Source organism: Podarcis raffonei, chromosome 13, assembly GCF_027172205.1.
Source record: "Podarcis raffonei isolate rPodRaf1 chromosome 13, rPodRaf1.pri, whole genome shotgun sequence".
NCBI classification, from domain to species: Eukaryota; Metazoa; Chordata; class Lepidosauria; order Squamata; family Lacertidae; genus Podarcis; species Podarcis raffonei.
In genome coordinates, this window is record NC_070614.1 from 3,828,291 (window position 1) to 3,845,416 (window position 17,126).

The window sequence follows — 17,126 nt, forward strand, 5'->3', positions numbered from 1 at the left end:
TTCCCCGCCCGCCTAGGAAGCCGCCTCTTCTCGACCCAGGGGGAGGGGGCGTGGCCGGAAGTGATGAAACTGGGAGGCGACGCGGCCGGGGATGAGAAGGGCGGGAATTTCGACTTTGGAGGTTGGAAGGCGGAAGGAAGTGGCGACAGAATCCCGGAGAAGCCCCGGCCTCTCTCTCGGTCGAGGTGAGCCCCCCCCACATATAAATGGAAATAAATAATAAATGGCCAGTAGTAATAATAATAATATAGCGTTGTTGTCGGGAGCTGGTGGTTGCTTTGTTTTATCTATCTGTCATCACTAAATTTGCATGCCTCCCTTGACACAAAGATCACAGGGCGGCTCACAACATGAAAACACAGAATATATAAAGAAAAGCATCGAGGAAGGCGAGGATTCCCCTCCCCCCCCCATTTCGATAAAGCAGTTCAAATTACCTGTCTAACAAATGAACCCAGAAAGCTTAACGTTATTGTCTTAACACAAGCGATATTTTGGTAATATAGATGATAGCATCTGTATTATTGTGGGGAAAGTCACATGACATGTATTGCCTGAACGCAGCTAGCCTAAATTTTTCATAACGATGCCATTGGTATTCAGGTTGCTTTGCTACTTCTAGACTACTACTCAATCACATTTTTTGGGGGGGTGTTGTACCTTTGTGTGCAAAAATTACATCTCATGAATCACATACAAGAGGAAACAGAAGGGGGGAGATAGCTCCATATAGTTTTTCTATTTCTGTTATGTGATCAGTTATTTTCTACCTTTCAGTCATACTCCTCAGATTGAACATTGCAATTCTGCCATCATTTTCTACATATTTATTATCACAGTTGCTTTGACGTGAATGATATAAATGATATAAATTTGATAGAATTGACACTAGCACTACAATAAACCAATATTTTTACAGTTGACAATGAGGATCTCCCAGATCTTAGACATAGTATAATGTCTATTTATTTTTTTCAGTTAGGTTTCTATGAAATGGACAAAGCTGCAGGTGACTTAAAACTGGATCTTCACAATGGATGCGAATCCTTGCAGATACATGTAGAAGTTCATCAAAAATCAGACAGGTTGGTGTAAAAATTTCCATTTCAGAAAGCCCCTTTCATCCTCACTTGCAGCAGAATGTCATGTGCTGCAGCAGGGTGGGGGGGACAAACAATAAGTCCCAGAAGCTGACTAGACATGGTGGGGCTCAAAACCATGTGTAGATCTCATCCACACTGTATAAAAGGTTTAGAAAAAACAGCCTTATTTCTTAATGAAGTTGTTGCAAGTTCTGTGAGTTGCCTTATACAGATCATTGGTCCATCTAGTCCCCAACACTCCAAGATAACTTTCAGAGATACTGAAAATTGCACATAGGACCTTCATACAATGTAAATGATCTGCCACAGAACTTTGCTATCTCCTGCATTTTAAAGATTAAGGAAATCGTATTTTCAGGAGGAGAATCAGTTACGTTGGTAACTTTTCTTACTTTTGTATACTTGTGGCTAAAAAGCGTATTTTCACCTGTGCCCATTTGGCTGATGGCATGGGACCTTTCCTCTGTACAGTTACAGTGAAGCTTAGTGCATAAGGTTTAGGCAGGTAGATTTTGTTTTATTTTTTCCTCTTCCTGCAGGCCCTTCAGCTGAGAGCGGCTTGCTCAAGAGTGGGAGGGTTTGCTGCTGGGCATACTTTTCACAGCCTCTGAGTGGGTGGGGTCTCCTTGCTGGGTCTTTTCTAGCTGTAACGGTTATGCCTGAAGTTACGATGTTTTTCTCTTTTACCCAGCACTGCAAAGAAAGAGGATATCAAACTGGGTGTCTTAAAACTACTAGAAAGGCATCCTGTGGTCTTTGGTGATTACAAATGGACTGAGTTTGATGATTATTTCCTGACAAATAATGTGCAGTCCATTGCAGTTGTGGACACAGAGCTAAAGTTGAAGGAAAGACAGGTATTACCTTATGGCTTACCTTATTCAAAACTTATGGGGGGATGTGGAAGGCTGCAGCTTGTTACTATTAAATAAGATCATGAAAGCGGAAGTAACGTCCACTACAATTGCTGTTAAGTGCATTTGTCTGGACCATGAATGCTTTCTGCAATCCAAATTCCCCCGTATTGTTGGCTCCCCTTTTCTAACTGCTACTGGAGAATGCATGCATTGTGTAAGTTTTCAGTTTTGAATGCTCGTGTGAAAATAGAATGCCAGATAGAAAACTGACGTGACAGAGAATGAGTGGACAACAGCATTTCTCCCAGAAGTGCCACTTTTTTTTTAATATGAAGATTGTTCGCTGCACATACCCCTACCCACAAAAGGGAGCATTGAAAATTGTATTTTTCTTCTACAGTCTGAAGAGGTGAAGTTCACACTACCACCTCATTCTCTTGCATGTATAGATGAGGGCTTATTTGCTATAATTCATGGCAAGTTTAGTTAGACTAGGCCAGACTCCTTTGAAAACTACCTCAGACCATTTTTACCACCACTTGAGAAACTGGACACTTTACCTTGCTTTAACAAAAGTTATCTTAAAAGATGTATCCAGGATGCTTGCCAGAGAGTTCTCATGTGGTTTTTCCTCTTCATTACAGGCAATAAATCTGAGTAAGTGCAGCCTTTCCATTCACATTTTTCATCTCGGTGAAGAAGGGCCCAGTGCTGAAAATCTGGAGGCAGAGGATGAGAATATTGTTGCTGCTAATCACTGGGTGTTACCAGCAGGTATTTTAAAATTATTTATAGTTTTTAAAGATGGTCCTGATAGGGTTGGAACAGCATAGGATTAGAATGTACTAGTCAAGAGGAAGTAGAAGGATGGTTTGATTATTTATGTGGGCAGGGACAGATTTAGATTAAAACTGTGATGGGAGCAAGCAAGAAATTGAAAACTGCATAGAACACTAAATTAGAGTACACTGGTCCTGCCACTTACTTGTAATGGGGGTTTGAGCCCCATGTTGGGCAAAAGACTCCTGCATTACGGGGGTTGGACTAGATCAGGGGTTGGCAAGGTTTACCTCACCTGGGCTGGTTCACTCCAGCGGAGATCCCTCCGTGGGCCGGATTGCTGGCGTGTGTGAGTATCACCCACGATTTCCGGCGTCTGCACAGATGCGATTTTCAGTATTGCGGAAGTGAGTCCCTGTGCCACACTGTGCCAGTTTAGTGCCGAGTGGGCGACTTGGTTCGGGGACAGCTTGTGGGCCAGTTAAACAACCCCCGTGGGCCGCTTGTGGTCCATGGGCCTTAGGTTGCCTACCCCAGACTAGATTATCCTAGAGGTCCCTTCCAACTTAATGATTCTACAATTGCAGCTATGCATGAAAATAAATGAAGAGCGAGAGGAGTCCTAGATCTCACACAAACTTCCCAGAGCCCAGTAAGCAAGGTGGAGGGCTCAAAAAGCTCTTTCCATGACTTGACTCAAATGTACAGGTGATTAGATTGCAGATGAGGAATCTTTGGCCATGCTGGCTGGGGCTGATGGGAGCTGGAGTCCAGCAACATTTGGAAGGGAACAGGTCCCACACCAAGGTTGAAATGCATCGTGTTGTCTTAACTGGAATAAGAAATATTATGTGATCCTATGTATATGTGTTCATAAGTATGTTCAGTGCAAAGAATGCAGCACTGCAGCACCAGCAAAGTTGGTGTAATTCATTAAGTAGCAAATGGGTTGTTGGGTTTCAAAATGATATTTTGATTTGCAAAACCACACATTGGAAATGATGTATAATGGTTCTATGTTTCAGTTGAATTCCATGGTCTATGGGAGAGCCTTATTTATGATGCTGAGATAAAATCAGATGTAAGTTGAAAGTATTAAGTTTTTATCTGGGATATAAACGGTTCTTCATTGTAAACTTTCACTGCACTAGATGAGTTGTCCATTCTTACTCAGGCTTGTGTCAAGTTCAGAAGCAGTTTATTTGTTTTTTTATTAAAAAATTAATTAGTTTTCAATTACAGTCCAATAATAGTCTCATTATAATAGTACCAATTTATAATACAATTATTAATACCAATCATTCAAATACCCAGTTATATAATTTAGATAAAGTGGCCCCCCTGCATGCTAGATTTGATGGTTTTCTTTTATTTATGCATTCCAAAATCTTATTAATTTCAGTTACATTCTGGTCATAATAATCCCTTATACAACAACTGCAATATTAATAATTTCTATTTGTGTTGACACATTAAATGATTTATAAAACTACAAGTTAGGAACTCAAACTATATCTTTGTTCTTCCTGTGTGGCAATTATTCTGTCTGTGGTGTTTCTTCGTGTCCTTGTAAGATGTTATATCTTTCTTTCCCCGATTGTTGCTGTTATCCGTCATGCCTTAGGCAGTGATGATATCCCATTGTTCCAGAAATTTCTCCGTCGCTCCATCCCATGCCTCGTTGTTTTGCAACTTTAACAGCTGCAAAAGTCACTCTATCCCAGTAGATAATATGTTTTCACCATTTTTCCTCTCAGCCTGGGAAGAAGAGCGGTCTGTCAAACTGTAGATGACTCAGTAAAGAACCTTATCTGTTCCTTTGCAGTTCACAGACTCCTTTCATCCTTCCTTCCAAATGAAGATATATGAGCAATTATACTTCCAATTAAATTAAATTCCAAGTCCTCTTAGCATTACTCATTTCACTCCATAAATAATAAAGGATGGGGAAGAGTCAGCTCTAAGTTTTCATCGTAAACCGTTTGCAAAATACAGCTTCCATCCATTTTTCCTTTTCTTACACATATAGTTCCGTTTGATGCTATATTACATATTTATAATTCAATTTCTTCCATCCTTGCTTGTACAAATATAATCTGAACTAACATTCAGAGGAGCGTTGCCAAATCATAAATGTAGAGAATAAAACTTTAAATAAAGAAACCGTAGGCTCCACTCCCACACCTTTTGCACCAAATGAGGGCTTATCTCAAGTTCAAACCTTAAAGTCCTTGCAGTTGGTTTGTTCCGCAGTTTGTGATCTCATCTCTTATAGCATGCCCCTGTACTTTAGTTCAGTTAAGCTCTAATTAATAGGAGAACCTCTGCTTCTTAATAGAGGTGTCAGAGGGTTTTCAGCAGGCAAAGTGCTTTTGCACTGGGCATCCAATGCTGGAGCGAGAGCTAGGTATCGAGATGAACTGCGAGTGAAGCCTATTCCCTGGAGGGAATTTGCAAGGATAATTACCCTCAATAATCCTTTTTTCTTTGCCAACAATCTCCCACTGTCATGGAGGCTTGCCTCCATTAAGGCAGAGTGGAACCGGAAGCCAGGTTCAGAAGCAGTTTAGAATGGTTTGGTTTGGACTGCAAGGAGTGACCACAAGGAGTTTTGCAGCTTTCAGTGCCATTTTTGGTTAACTGCAGCTTGTCATTTCATCCAAACCAGGACAGAAGTTTCCCTACCACCATAGAAAATGAGCTCATCACACCTGCATGTGACAGATAATCCACCCATTTAAAAAACAAAAATGTGATTGGAAAATACAGCTTTAAGGGCTGCTCCTGGAAAAACTGCTTCTGTTCCTGGACCAGTTTTGTTATTTAGTTGCATTTCCTCTCCTTGTTTCTTTCTCTTCTGATTCTATGGATCTTAAATTTCTCCAAGCTGTTTCTAGTGGGGCTATTTATGTACAGATTGCTCTGGGATTTTGCATGGCTTCTGTACACATAGGTTTATGCAAATGAGAAATATAAGTAGTTTTGCGTAATTCCTAAACATTCTCGCTGTTTGTTGAGGATTTATGCTTCCTTTAGGGTCCCCATTAGTTTTAAACACCTGTAGATTGCATTTAATGAGTTTCCAAAAGGATCCTCACCTGTCCTGTTCTGTCCCCTCTCCATCTTCTGTAATAGTCAGTGTTCCTGTACTACTTGGAAATAGCCCCTTGGTCTCCATATGTTGATCTTTCATCTTGAGGACTGGAGTAGCTAACAGTGCAATGCTCTCTCTCTATATATGCAGGTATAGGATCACCGTTTAAAGTTGCACTATTGATAGGAAGAGTGAAAAGCAGGATGTCCAGGTGGCACTGGGGATGCTGAGCAAATTAATAAGTTATGCCTTTGTTTTAAATTTTGTGCTATCCATAAGTTGACTAGTAGAAAACTTTGCAGGCTAGCAACTTTTTACTGGCTGGAAAATGAGACTTGAGTATGGAATCTCTATCTTCTTACTAGCCTGTCCGCTGTTTAGACTCCTACATAGCTGGGCATGGATCCCATGGCATTAACATGGCAACGGAACAATATTTTTGTTATGCACAAGTTAATTGATTAGGTATGTTGGTTCAAAGTGTCCAACTTGTTTGCTGGTGTGCAGGAAAATGTCTTTCAAGAGCCTTACACAGTTAATCATGGTAAATGAGAAATTGCCTGTGACTCTTTCAAGGAACAAAGTCTTCTGAACATGATTGTTTTCTGAATGGGATGCAATACTGCATTAATATTTCAACAGACTGTTTTAGGAATGTCTTCCAGAATAGACACAAGATATTAACAGCAAACAAAAAACAAAACAAATAGTGGAAATGAATGTTTGTGCAAGGATTATGTAAATATATTGGAATTTCCAGAGGTAGCAGGATATCTGACAAATTTCACAGCTATAGATGTTAGTTTTTATTGCCTACTGATCTTGAAAGTCTTTTGTTATTTGCCTACAAATACAATACTGGGTTCTGATGTTCCAACGTGGTGGTTACTGTTCACACCTCCTTTTTGCCATCATTGAGAAAAAGAGAGTGCTTCATTTTAAAAACAACAACTGAATAATTCAGTTATAATGTGGAATTTTATTTCTCTCTCCCCGGCCCCTTTCTCTCTCTCTGCTCAATTAGCTATTAGATTATGTGACTACAACATTACTGTTCTCTGACAGAAATGTCAACAGCAACTTGATATCGTGGAATAGAGTTGTTCTGCTGCATGGTAAAGTTTAAATTTTACTGTTTTATACAGGACTGAAGTACTTATAGGCTTTATATAGCACCCTTAAAGTGCTGAAAGTACTTCACGTGTCTTGGCCTCATTTGTATATGACACATAGCCATAGTTTACTTTAACCATGGTTTGTGGTTGTTGAACCAAACCACAAGTTAGTGTATATTTTAATGTACGAAACGAGTCTTAAAATACTAGACAGAAGTAAATTGCTACAGTTTCATCAAACATGTGAAGCATACAAAGGCCAAAACCTCACTTTAGTTGGAGATGATGATTAAACTTGTTAGCCCCTGCTTTGGGGGGGGGGGCAAAAAGTAACTCAAAGCAACTTACAAAATTAGGTATGTGTTCAATACTTAAGTTTTCTGTACTGTAATTGCAGGTCCTCCAGGAACTGGTAAAACTTCGCTATGTAAAGCACTGGCCCAGAAGCTGACTATTAGACTTTCTCATAGGTAATTCAGACAACTGTTTGGTATCTTAAAAGTTAAAATAGTACCTAGTCTAAGAGCTCTGCTTTTCAAAAGTAGACTATTCCTGTGCTATGCGGCTCCTTTCCATTTTCCTGTGACTTGCAGGAGAGAATTTTCCAGCAGATTGTTCCTCGGACATCTTCCCTCTGTTTTGTGCCTCTTCACTGGCAAGATGAACTCTTGGATGGAAGAAATTAAAAGCAATGCTATACATTTGTATTAGAAAGTGAGAAAATATTATGCCCCAAAGTAATTGAAATAACTTAGCTATTGAAATTCTAAATTATTTAACAAATAATGATAGGTTGAGCACTTTTTATAATGACAAGTTGGGCACGTTTTCAGTGGGGATCTAAGAACATACCTAGGTGCTTGCAGCTTTAATGGGAAAGTTAACAGGCTGGACCATGCTGTGTGAACTTAGATTTCACCAGGGTCTTTGGGGAAATGCCCTTACGGATAAGTTGGAAACATAGCAAGTTGTCCTGTGCCGTCAGCATTTGTTTGCCTCACTCAGCATTGTTGACAGTGACTCCCCAGTGTTGCAGACTACCCGCTCTGGCTGTAGATGCCACTGAGGACTGACCCAGGGACCGTTTGCAAGTGGAGCATCAGGCTGCAGCCCTTGCCCTCGACTTAATTTCACTTTCTGCAGGGTTATGACTGCACTCCTGGATTTTTCCCTTTGAGCTATATGAGCACCAGCAGCATTAATGATTCTCCTGCTTTTACTGAGCTGATTTTTCACTTAAATTTTAGGTATCGCTATGGACAGCTGATAGAGATAAACAGCCATAGCCTCTTCTCCAAGTGGTTTTCTGAGGTAAGTATTTATGCAGCATTCTTAGCAGTTTTGTGATTCAGAGAATGTTTCCTAGAATCATAGAATTATAGAATCATAGAGTTGGAAGAGACCACAAGGGCCATCGAGTCCAACCCCCTGCCAAGCAGGAAACACCATCAGAGCACTCCTGACATATGGTTGTCAAGCCTCTGCTTAAAGACCTCCAAAGAAGGAGACTTCCTGCCTATGCAGTGGTTTAAAAATGCTGTCGAATTTGTCCAGTAGCTAGGGTTCTTATGCTGTGTTTTAGCACATGGTTCTTTTTACTTTTTGGTGTAAAAGTAAATACTGTCTCCATGAAAATAATGTTCTCCAGTACAGCCCTTTAGACACAATGAAGTGGATTGTGGAGATTGTACAAAAAGGGAGCTGCCTCATGTGACAATGCACAGTAAGAAAAATTGCAGAGGCTTAATGTGGAGTGAATGGCTAACCCTCCTTTTAGCACAGGAACCCTGTCCTTTCTCCAGCCTTCTGCTTCTTGCACCACCAGGATATCTCTGCAACATGTACTTGGTCTATTGCAGCAATTGACAACCTTTTAGGCCACATTTGGATTTCTGAGAAAGTGCCATGGATACTACTCCCTCTAGTCGCTGCTCTTCCCCTTCCCTCGCTTGGATCAGGCCTCTCTGAGAGACAGAAAACATGCACACACAACACTTTTTTTAAAAAAAACCCCCACATTTCTAAATATATTGACAAAGTTGTGTCAAAGTATATAAAGCAAAATTATTAGTTATAACAGATATGCAATGATTGTGCATTGCTTAGATTGGTGACCATGAGTAAAATGTATTTTGTATCAGTAACAATAAGTATTCATAGGAATTTTTAGGAAGGGGGTGAGGAAGAGAAGAAGGAAGAAAATAAAATGTGTACTTCATGCACGCCAACTGTGCTGTAAGCTTTGGGTTCTGTTCTACCATATACCTCATTATTTGTGTAATCAATAAAGACACATTGGGCTACATAAAAATTCTCATGTTTCTTTTGACCTCTTGCTTCTTTAATTTTTGCGACAATTTTTCCAGTAACACTGTTTGGCAAATTGCTGGTCCATGAGTAACAACTGTAACGATTTCCATGTCCTGACAATAATTGTTCTTGCAGTGGTTAATAGATGTATTATGAGTCCGTTGTTCTAATTTACAACATTTCGTGACTTTGCAAGTTCAGTAGTGCTAGTCTGTCTGCCTTGTAATCAAAGGTATTTCCGTAAATACAAGGGATCTGTGTAAAGCCTGGATCCAATAGACCTACTCCGAATCCTGAAAAGCACATAGAGCTGAAAAAGGAAGTGGGAAAGAGTGTCCGCCTTCCAGCTTCCTTTGGTGCTATGTTTTCCAGGAAGAAAAAGTTAACTTCCTTCACCACCTTATATCTGGTGAGGGAGAGGTTTTATGGCTGATTTAGCATATTGTCTAAGACTGCAATTCTGTACTTGCTTACCTGGGAATAAGTCCAACAACACAGTGGATTGTGGTGCTAGAAGAGGAACAAAGCAGGAAACCTATCTTACCTTCTCCTAAAACCACAGAGAAGGAACTACAGTGGGAACAAATCAGCAACTCTGCCTGATGCTCCCTGTTAGCAAAAAAATGTTTGTTCATTCTAAGCCAGATGGGGAGCACTGTGTGTGCAGTCTCACCTGCAAATTCCATGAGTATCCTCTGCCACCTAGGCTTCTTGGAGGCCCCATCTGCCTCATGGCCCTGCGCCCTGCTAGAATGTTAACACCCCTTTTCAGGTTCTCCATCATCCCCACCAAGGGAGGTTGAGCCCCCAGGTCAAGAACAGTTCTGTTTCTGCTGCCGCTATAGCTGTTGTGGCGGCAGCAGCAAGTGCCCATGTTTGGTCACCAGAGGTGATTGGGAAAGTGCCAAATGGCAAGGCTGGGAGAGCAGAAAGGAATGCATTATTTTATATACATCCATTTTTCCCCCTCAGAGTGGCAAACTGGTTACCAAAATGTTCCAGAAGATTCAAGAATTAATTGATGACAAAGATGCCCTTGTATTTGTACTGATCGATGAGGTATGGCCACAGCATCATTTTAAATGTTAAAACACTGGCTGCATTACATTTCTGGGTCATGGTGGGAGATAAAATGACAGAAGGGGCAATTTTGATTGGCAAGAAGATTATCATATTATTTTAGCATAACTTATTTTTAGTCCCTTTTTACATTTATGATAATGGTGTTTGAGAGTTGCTGTAGATGGCAACTTAGTTTAGGAAAGTCCTAAATGTGACTGACTGAGTTGTTTTGCATGGATGCCTCCTGAATGTAGGACAGAGTAGCTGTACACACATTAAATACATGTGCTACAGTGATTACTGTTCCTAAAAATCTGTGAGAGAGCTAGTTTTGTTTGTTTTTGTTTAAGGTGGAAAGTCTCACAGCAGCACGTAGTGCTTTTCGGGCAGGGACAGAACCTTCTGATGCCATCCGGGTTGTAAATGCAGTCTTGACACAAATCGATCAGATCAAAAGGTAACAAGCTACATTTATAACTTTTTCTGGAAGGGTATAAATTGCCTAGGAACAACTGAAAGGCACAAAAGCAAAGGCGCTACTTTACAAGATCTGATTAGTAGATCCTAATAAGGCAATGTTTATATCCTCCCATCTGGCATAAAATATGATCAGATGATATTTGCCATTCTTACAGGATAATTGCTCCATCCAGGTTTCATTGGAAAGCATCCAGATTCATTTGTCCAGTTCTGAGTGGGTCCCTTTAGTTGTTGAGGCAGTAGGTATCCCCACAACACAGATGTGCAGTCCCAGTGTCCTTTGGAGTCCTCTAAACCTCAGCTTTCACCTTTTAGATTCAAAGTACGTTCTTAGCTATTGTAGTCGCAGAGTGGCATGGCAAAAATTTCAGATTAAATCCTTCAGGTGCAGTCACCAGCCATGTACCCAAGAGGCTATCAATGCAAATGTAACTGACAGTGGAAACTTTCATGTGTTGAACCTATGAAATGAGTGTTACAACATCTGTGTGTGTTTCTTAAAGGTATCCTAATGTAGTTATCTTGACGACCTCAAATATCACGGAGAAAATTGATATGGCCTTTGTGGACAGAGCAGATATCAAGCAATACATTGGCCCACCTTCTGCTGAAGCAGTGTTCAAAATATATCTTTCTTGCTTGGAGGAACTAATGAAGGTAAGCTCTCAGAAGCTCTTATCATCCACATTGTATCAAATCCTTAGAGGCACGACTAGCATCCTAGAATTCCAACAAAACATTAGAACGTGGGCCCTCACAGTAAAACGCTGTGTATGTGTGAGACTGTTAGGATATAGTTCCATTCCACCTTTAGAACAGATGTGTGGATTGTTGTATGTCACATGTCTGTTTACTTCCAGCACAGTCTGCTGGGGACTTCCGTTGTATATTGCTTTTGTTATGCTGCTGTTTGCTTAGACACGAAGGGAAGCAGACATGTTTTCCCTTTGTTCCTGATGCTGAATAAACGCCTGTAAATATGCTTACATATGCCTCTGCCCGCCACTTCCGTTGTGAAAAGTTATTCACTCTGCTGATTAGAGCGTGCTCAGTCTCTGAAGGCTTCTGAGGCTTGAGTTGCTGATAGATGCTGTTCTGAGAACCGGAGTTCGCCCGGCCGCTGGCCGGTGGCTGAAGCCAGCTGGGGCCTGCCAAATGCCCCCGTCTCCCCAGACGCATCCCAACAGAGACTTCAAAGCCCTCTTTGCTCAAGCAGGAGCCAGCCCCAAGTCAGTGCAGAGGGGGGTGTTGGTGAGGCCTCCCTCCTCTAGCAAGTGACAGTGTGGTCAGGCTGGCTCTGGCTTTCCCCTGGCTGTGAGAGAAGGTGAGGTTTGCTGAGCTGTCCGATTGGGTGCCCAGGCTTTCTCCACCTCCCATGCAGCTATAAAGGGAGGGCTATCTTGTGATCACCTGCCACCTTCTGAGGGAAGGAGGAGAAAAGGACTGGGCAGCTGCTGAAGCTCAGCAGAGCCATGAGGAAAATCCTAGGGGCACCTCAACTCTCTCCCTTTTTCTCAGTCCTGGAATAGGGAAGTCATTGTTCCCTTTGAATGAGCAACCTGACCCTTAAAGGAAATGGAACACATTCCTTCTCTTCCCTCCACCCCACATGAGCCCAGAGCATCTGTTTCAGAGCAGAGGGAGGGAAGCCTGAGCAGTTCGTTTCTACCACTTTTCAGGGTTTTAAAAACCTTTTGGTTTTTTCAAAAAATAAAAACCTGTTTCTCCATACCTTGGTGTTTGCATACCTTGAGTATATTTGTTCCTGTTGTTGCCTTTCTGCTTACAGATGTTTGATTATCGTTGTTCCATCATTTACCTCTGAATGCTCATTATGTTACTTACCTGCGCTAGATATTGGTGAGCTGCTAGTAGACAGCATGTGGGGAGTTTTTAAAATAAAAAATGTAATTTGTTTTTGGGTTGTAACCAGGGCCCCCAAGGTGGTATACAAAACATTCAAACAAACCAGATTGAGAAAAGAACTCTGTGTGTGGGTGTGTGGGTGTGTGGGTGTAAGCAAAATTCTGAGGAGTGGAATAACCTCCACAATCTGCAAATCATTAAGAGCTGTGTGGAATAGACATTGTTTTTACTTCCCACCTGAAGGTGAACCCAGGTGAGGCCAGTCTCACCTCCCTTGGGAGGGAGTTTCACAGTTGGAGTGATGCTGTGTATTCCCCCCAACCTTTGTTATGTTTTGAGTAGTAATGCGCTTGTGAGATTTATACATTTCTTACAGATAAGATCTTTTCCCTCCCAAGTGCCAGATAATATATCCTCGACAGCAGCTGCTGACACTCCGTGAGCTGGAGGTGATTGGTTATTTAGACAGTGATGTGTCAAAACTGAGTCTCATATTGAGAGAAATTTCAAGGTAGGATTCCTGGTTTCATTTAATCTGTCTTTTAATTTTACCCTCACATGTAAAGTGAAGGTTGTAGTTCTTCACTTACTCTCCCATGAAATCAAATGCTTGTGTTTTCAGAATACAGGCCAAAGTGAGAAATTCGCCTCTGCTGCTTCTTGATGGATCTATGCAGGTTTAGTACTTTTGGGGGGTAAAATAAGCAAATAATGCAGCTTCTAATAGGGTAATAAAATTCCCTGATTTTTAATGAGCTTTTTGCTAGAGGAAAACTATTATAACTTAGTGCAGCACTGAAAATGCAAGTGCTTATGGCAAGTATGAATTGCGTCCAGGTGAACCAGAAGGGGGAAGCCTTTCCAAAGGGAAATTAACTGGTCATCTTCTTCCACATGTGATCAACATAGGTATGTGGGCCACTGCATTTTATGGTCTAGGACAGGCTTCCTTAACCTTGGCCCTCCAGATGTTTTTGGCCTACAACTCCCATGATCCCTAGCTAGCAGGACCAGTGGTCAGGGATGATGGGAATTGTAGTCTCAAAACATCTGGAGGGCCGAGGTTGAGGAAGCCTGGTCTAAGAGCTTCTGTGATCTAAGGCTAGTTCTGTCCTTTTTCTTGATATTTCATCACACTCTTTCTCAGGGAAAGTAGATTTGTTTTGTGGTGTTTGAATAACTTTCTAAAATAATTAATAAACATTCAATAGTGAACAATAGTTGCTGCGCTTTATCTGCAAAATGCCTTTCCTTGTCACAAAGTAAATTGCAAGAATAACAAAAGGAAGACTTTTTTCTTTTTAAAAAGTAAACCAGCTTTTCATGTCAAATATATCAAGGCACGTACTACAAAAAGCAATGGAAGAAGTCATCCTGGTTCTGGACAAGGCTTAGAACTCCTCCCCACTCCCAACGTCTAAATATCAGCAAACAGGGAAATTTCTGTAGGAAAACTGAGTTCCCACCTGCAATCTGAACAAGTACAGTCTTATCTCCTCACCCGCTCTTTGTGAGAACTAGGTCTAAGGGAGACTCAATTCTGAACACCACAGCTGCTGACTACCAACAACAAGAGATGTTGTAGAAATTACCAGTCTTGTATCCTAATTTTGCTATTCGTAGCACACTTAGCACTTCCTTATGGATATATATAAAATATATAAAAGGATGTCACATAGAGGAGGGAGAAAGGTTGTTTTCTGCTGCTCCAGAGAAGCGGACACGGAGCAATGGATCCAAACTACAAGAAAGAAGATTCCACCTAAACATTAGGAAGAACTTCCTGACAGTAAGAGCTGTTTGACAGTGGAATTTGCTGCCAAGGAGTGTGGTGGAGTCTCCTTCTTTGGAGGTCTTTAAGCAGAGGCTTGACAACCATATGTCAGGAGTGCTCTGATGGTGTTTCCTGCTTGGCAGGGGGTTGGACTCGATGGCCCTTGTGGTCTCTTCCAACTCTATGATTCTATGATTATGGGCTTGTATTTGTGAACGTGAGCCTGATGCCTCTCCTGCTTCTGTTTTAATACAGGAAAAGTGAAGGACTTAGCGGCCGTGTTTTAAGGAAACTTCCTTTTCTGGCACATGCACTTTACATTCAGGTAAGGCCCTGCTCCTTGTTCTTGTTACTGCAGGGACGGGCCGTGTTCGCTTGCTGGCTTCCTCTGACCCAGGTACTTGGTGCCAACGGCACCTACTCTTTGTTGACCCATTTCAGGCTTCTGTATATGCCTTTTGGAACTTGCTCTAATGTATTTATTGCCCATGGGCTTTCTCCCAGTTTTGATGGAATTTAGCAATTCACCTTCTGCTTGTAAAATGCTGATGCCATGGGGCCAGTCCCTCCCTCTCTTATGTGATGGATACACTTACCTTGACACTGGTTTTACTTTTATTTTTTTATTCTAGTCACCTAACGTCACAACGACAGCTTTCCTTCAAGCCTTGTCACTTGTGGTGGACAAGCAATTTGAAGAAAGAGCAAAACTTGCAGACTGCGTTTGACATTCTCCTTCCTCCTCCAGTGCTTGACTGAGTAGAACACTTCCATTAGTTACTCTGTTGTATTGTCTTTCTGCATGATTGTTAGGACTTATTAAGGAACCTGTAAAAACCTGAATAAGAAGAAGTAGGGAAATGTATAGTTTTTTCAATGATATGTTTCCAAGTGCAGTTTAGGCATAGAGACTTTATATACATTGAAGAGCTTTATTTCATTTGAGCTGTAAACCTGATTAATTCCTAAAAATAACTATTTTTGTCACTGTTCATGTACATTTTTTAAAGCTGTATCGGAAATTCTGCACTTTGTGTACCTGTAATTTGTATCATTTTCTGGTATTTTTCTGAACTAGAATATTGTCAACAAAATTAAAAAAAAAAATACTGCCGAAACAGATGTGCTGATTATGGGTGAGATCCAGCTTAGTCTTTCAGTCCATTCTTTTGACCCACAAGATGAAATTCAGTGCAAGTAAAGTACATTAAAAGCACAGAGGCTAATAGGACAGATCATAAGACTAGGCATGTTTCTGACTTTTGTCTAATACAAATTGATCTCTGATCCTGACCACCTCAGACAGAAACTTGGCAACGGCCAAAGTCACACTGGGAATCTTATCGTCTAGTAGGAACTTGGCACAGAATTGGGCAGATTTACTTGGTAGATTTGCCATTAGTGGATTAATCAGATGTTGCCGGGCCTGGTTCTATAGTCTACAGGACAGGAGAATGTTCTTCATGCATTCTGCTTCCTGATTAGCACATGCGAAATACGGGACACCAGCAAATCTACCTCACAGCATTTCAGCGGGAAACACATTAAAAGTAAAAGTCTATGATAATTGGCAACTGATCCAGCTTAGTCTGAGTGGGAATCTGCCTGCACAACGGGGCTTCTCCTCCCAGCTGCAGCCCCCCTCCTCCCCAAAAACAAGAACCCTGGAGCAGATTCTGGGCCTGTGTGGTGGTGGGAGGGGGGGAGAAGAGAAAATGGGGGTGACATGCAAATGGGCAAGCATCTTTGGATGTCACCACCCCTAAGGCTTCCATATTAGGCTCAAATAGTCGCTCTCTGGTGCTGAGCAACAATTGTCCCTGAGCAGACAAAGAAGCCTTGTGAAATGGATATAATTGTGGCTATTCAGTCTGCCACAATTTAACAATGATTGATATAAAAGTGTATAGGATCACTAGTATAATTACTGGGCAGACTTGGAGCCCTTTATCTTTCATCAGGTGAAAATGAAATGCCTGTGTCCGATAGGCAGAGTGTAAATGTTCATATTGGAAAAATTATCACATTGGTTCTTCATTTACATATTTAACCCAGTGTATCTGGTACAGGCAGGGATTTGGTTTAGAGAATAACAGTAGGGCTAGCATGTATTTGTATTCACACAATATTAATGCCAATCTAGTTGGTGTTTACAGGAAACCTTACTATTTACATTTTTAAAGAAATTAAATTCCGATTTATTTATTTTTAGAAAAATCCAATTTAAATCTGACTTTCATCCACCCTGTCAGACACAGACCCTTTAGCCTTAGGCTTAGGGCTTGTCCCTTCTCCCAGCTTCCAATCCTGTATGAGTTTCTTAGCATTGAGGCAGAAGAAGCACAGCTCATCCCAACAGCTTTGTAATAGTCACGTGCAGCTACTCTTCTCGAGGCTCCTGGTCCCCTTCACATTGCTCCACAAGTAGAGACTCCATCACAAGGCCTGATCCTCTATCCCAATCCACACTTTCTGAGTCGTGACTATGTGGTGTTAAGGAATCAGAATAGGCAGTGTGCTCATTTAGGTAATTCGGGAACAATCATAACTACCCAGTAGGTAGAATAAGATGCGCTATAGTGTGTGGAGTTAGGTGAGTTCCCCGGGATGCGAAGACAAACTCCAGTGGGTGGAGTGGAAGAGACTAATTCAGGGTCCAACGGTCAAGAAGACGGTTTCTGTACG

The 17,126-nt window shown here is 41.4% G+C and overlaps 1 protein-coding gene across 2 annotated transcripts; it reads left to right on the plus strand.

Moving 5' to 3' along the window:
* The first annotated feature begins 70 nt into the window (after positions 1 to 70).
* On the plus strand, positions 71 to 15,563 carry TRIP13 (thyroid hormone receptor interactor 13). 2 transcript variants are annotated; one of them, XM_053360955.1, is made up of 14 exons: positions 71 to 185; positions 983 to 1,085; positions 1,795 to 1,960; positions 2,605 to 2,734; positions 3,766 to 3,821; positions 6,859 to 6,949; positions 7,347 to 7,419; positions 8,197 to 8,260; positions 10,232 to 10,318; positions 10,672 to 10,778; positions 11,305 to 11,458; positions 13,066 to 13,178; positions 14,697 to 14,766; positions 15,074 to 15,563. In XM_053360955.1, exons 1-14 carry the CDS (start codon positions 92 to 94, stop codon positions 15,167 to 15,169), a joined length of 1,404 nt encoding a protein of 467 aa, XP_053216930.1. In that variant the 5' UTR covers positions 71 to 91; the 3' UTR covers positions 15,170 to 15,563. The 2 variants fall into 2 exon arrangements, with proteins under 2 accessions (XP_053216930.1, XP_053216931.1); XM_053360956.1 differs by having other exon boundaries at positions 77 to 185; positions 979 to 1,085.
* Positions 15,564 to 17,126: the final 1,563 nt, after the last annotated feature.